At 39.5% G+C, this 3,982-nt stretch overlaps 1 protein-coding gene across 2 annotated transcripts in view; it reads left to right on the top strand.

The window, feature by feature from the left end:
- The first annotated feature begins 320 nt into the window (after nucleotides 1–320).
- The window catches only part of ABHD11 (abhydrolase domain containing 11), a 554,138-nt gene continuing 550,476 nt past the window's right edge, over nucleotides 321–3,982 (top strand). For both annotated transcript variants that reach the window (XM_044054160.1, XM_044054159.1), the window contains exon 1: nucleotides 321–510. In XM_044054160.1, the coding sequence (XP_043910095.1) occupies nucleotides 395–510 (116 nt within the window). In that variant the 5' untranslated portion in view covers nucleotides 321–394. The remainder of the gene's footprint in view (nucleotides 511–3,982) is intronic.

The following is a 3,982-nucleotide window of genomic DNA, read 5'->3' as shown; positions in this document are numbered from 1 at the left end:
TAAAATTGCGGGGGGGGGGGGGGTTGGCAAATTAATGGAAAATAATTAAAAATCGAAGTTAGAAAATAATGACAGACATTTGCGTTTCAAACTTCATACCGTTTAGAAAATTCAAGCAAATGCAAAATCTGTTATTTTATAAACTTTCTAAGTTTGCAAGAGCAGTATTGAGAAATTATCCCTATTTTTGAGGTCATTGCCCCATTTTTATTTATGTCTTGTCCAGATTTCTGGATCTAAGAAGTTGAGAGGTATGGCAAGTACTGATTATTTCTAGAAATTAACCAACAAGTTTAGACTTCTAATGACATCATCAATGAGCGTCAGTGGTTGCCAGTATCCTTGATTATTGACATTCAACTAAGCTATTTCTATGCATGGGTGCTATTAGAAGATGAGTAGTTTATTTATCCGGTCTTGTCCATCTGCTCTGGGTTATTTCAGCCGGGCGACGTCGTTGTCGGAGTGTCCACTAAAACGGCTTTGTAGTGTTGGTTGTACAGACACCAGGTATGGACTGACTGGAGTCTTAATCTTACATGTCAGTAGACGTGATGGTGTGTTTTCTCAGTGAATCGTGGTTGAATTCAGAAGTGGTGTTGTCCGCAATTATGTGATTTTTTTTTGTCAATTCATTCGTATACTTTATGTATTGGTACTTGTAACTTTGCAATTACGGTGGGGTTGGGAGGATACTTCCACTGGCCCGGCACTCAAGAAGTAAACGAAACGCGTCTAACTTCACATCAGCATTACATTTGAACCGTTATGTTTTATGCAGAATATTTTTATTCCTCAAACTTCTTCTTAAATGTATTGATATTTGTATAAAGTTAAACCTAAAAGTTCATACTTTATTGAATAACTGAACTAAACTTTTGCAGTTGTTTATCATTAACCATGTGACATGTAATACTTGCTGTCTTGCTCCTCTTTTTGATTTGTAATGCTTACATGTTGAGGGGTATTACTTCATTTAAGAAAATCTGCTTGCTATATTTGAGGCTTTGATGATGTAGTTTGTCGGACCCATTTGATTTGGCTTGTGAACTTATTCACTCAGCCACTTGGGTTTTTGTAGCCCTGTTGTACCGTGTTTGAAAGTGTAACAGAACTTGGAAGTGTTAGTAAATGTCTACATTTCAGCCAGTGCAAATTATCACTATATGGCAGTTATCTGTTCATAACTTTCTATTTATTGATGTTTGCTTAAAGGATATGCAGACTGATCTATATGCTGGATCGTACAGAAGAATAATTTGTAAGTGCAGACAAAGTTTGCACGTGAACAGGTTCATATAACTTTACTAAGCTAATGACCACAATGTCCTTTTTAAGCCTAGCCATACATCCTAAATCTCTGACAATTTCTGATACCCTTGATAAGTGTAAGTATGGGCTTGGTAGATGAAACATTTTACAAGCAACAGCTTGGAAGATGAACCATTTACAGTTTGTCTGTGTCCATTAGAGGCGTAGGTAACAAAACTGGTATGAATTTTCGGTTCCCATCCAATTGTACAGGTTGCAGTTGAATTGTTAGGGAGGAACTCTGCTTCTCGTGGATAGAGAACCTGTTCCAGAGACTGGGTAGTCGCATACCTTTCTCTCCAGCAGGTCCTGTTTATATCACAGGCAAGGGTCAAGTCTTTAGAACGGTTAATTCTGGCACTGTTTGTTTTGCGGATATGCAAGAAGCCCATCGGAGTGGGGTCTGATAATGCTGTGTATGTCAGGGGTGGATTTCCCCTCAAAAGCCAGTAGGAGACAGAATACATGGATAGAGCCATGAGGTAGTCTTCATAGGACATTTTACTTAAGCCCTGTATTCTTTATCGAGGAACCTCTGTGGACATTCTAGTTGTTTGAGATGCCTGGTTAGGTACATAAAAAAGGGGATATTGTACTCAATGACAGGTCTGATAAATGCCATATACAGTGGAACAATGACTTCCTTGGACTTGGATGCCATACCTTTTGTTTATAAGTTGTGCAACATAGAATGATTTCCTCACAACTGTAGACATGATGGTCAAGGGCCAGATTAGATTACTATCTATGCGTGTCACTAAGTCACTGACTAGGTCAACTCTAAGGGGTGTATTTGTCAGTATGATAGTTACCAGGGTTGGTGACTTCCTGATGGATACTATTATGCATTTCCTGGCATTTAGTTTGTCCATGGCTCTGACACCAGTTGTTTGCCTGTGTCTGCCCCTCCTGGAGAACATGAATTCAGTGACAGATCCTAGTTTGCAATCCGCTATAAATTTAGTCAGCCAGAGGCCATTGACATTGGCCTTTACTTGAGAGAAGTAAATGCAAATGAGGAGCTGTCCAAGGGCTGATCCCTGAGGAACTCCACTTGTGACTGTCCTCTTTGTATAGATAGACTCCCCAAATCTAGCTTCCTGGGTTCTGCCTATGAGCCATTTGGCTATCCACTGGATGACGTAAGAGTTTGTGCCTAACCTCTTAAGTTTTTCAACAATGCCCTAGTGGGGTATTGTGTTAAATACCTTGGCCAAGTCAAGGTAGGCAGTGTGAACCATTTTGCATTGCTTTGGTGGCCTTCTGAAAGAAGTCCACCAGGCTGATTAGGCATGATTTCCATTGACGAAAACATACTGGACTAGATCCAGTGTGTGGAGGTTTACTATGTCATTATTTATAATTTCCATGGTAATTCTTTCTATAGCTTTACATAGAAGACTAGTGAGACTTGTGGGACTGTAGATGGTCCACCTTTGTACAGAGGGATGACTGTTGTTTTTCTCTATTCGTGAGAGACATAGCCTGTCTGGAGGCTGTAGTTGAAGAGAAGTTCCAGAGGCCTAAATAGGTAGTTTCATGGTATTTAGAAGGTATCCTGGGATATTGTCTGGGCTGAGTGATGCAGTGATCTTGGCCTTAGAGCATTAGTAGTATTTCCTGAGGGAAGGTTGAAAGGGAGAGAGAGGGGTACAGTTAGAGCTGAATTTATCGACCAGTAGGTTTGCAATATCTTCTGGCTCAGTATAGGTGGCTGCATTAGTTCTGCACACACTTGTGTATTGACTTCAAGGTTGCAGGCCTAGCTAAAGAATGCCTTGTGATTGTCCTGGAAGGTCAAATTCACCTCAGATTTGGCTTTTGTAGACTTTTTGTCCTCTGAGATGTTTTAGTTTCAGAGTGCTTTTATCCTGCTGGATAGTCTTGTTCTGTTTACACTGGCAATCTCGCTGATTGCCAGTGTAAACAGAACAAGATTATCCTGCACATAATTCACTTATGCAAAGAAATTGAAATATGTACAGTAATCAGCGTGTAATAGTAATGCAGTGCTTTCGGATGGTAGATGCCAGCAAATGGTGTTGTCTGTCAAGGTGGACATTACATGGAAATTCTGGCTAACCCAGGAGAGTTATGAGACTGATGGTGCTGGTGGATGACCTTTCCACCTGTGGATTGTCTGTTATTTCCCAATAATGCACACATATGGAAAAATTGCTTATTTGTTTTTGGGAACTGGTGTGTTGTATGTCTAGTGTTTTAATTACTGTTTATATAAACAGTAGTTCTTTACAATTTTTTCTGGTATTTATGTTTATTTTCTGGTGTAGAGCACTGATGTCCATGGACTTTTTTCAGACTTGCCCTGGGAGTGGTGTCTGGTGACTTGCTCAGAGTCACACAACTTAAGCAGTGGAACCTGTGGGAATTGAACCTTGGACCGCAGGAAATAACTGTTAACAGCTCCTTAATTCTCAAAGCCAACTTCCAGATTTTATTTGTGTGTGTGTGTTTTGGAGATTAGTTTTGTTTTTCTCATTGTCTTTTGTTACCTTTAATTTTAATTGAATAACAGTTCACAAATGGTCATTACTGACTTCAGTATTTTAGCTCACTGAAGTAGCAGGACTGGTATGCAGCAGATATTCATTGTTACTGACATAACACTAAAGCAACTAAAAGCAGAAATAAAAATCTGTTTAAATATTTT

Source organism: Protopterus annectens, chromosome 13.part0, assembly GCF_019279795.1.
Source record: "Protopterus annectens isolate FY-2018-M chromosome 13.part0, PAN1.0, whole genome shotgun sequence".
Taxonomy (NCBI): domain Eukaryota; kingdom Metazoa; phylum Chordata; order Ceratodontiformes; family Protopteridae; genus Protopterus; species Protopterus annectens.
Note: the sequence above shows the minus strand (reverse complement) of the source record. Positions and strands in the feature narration are given on the sequence as shown.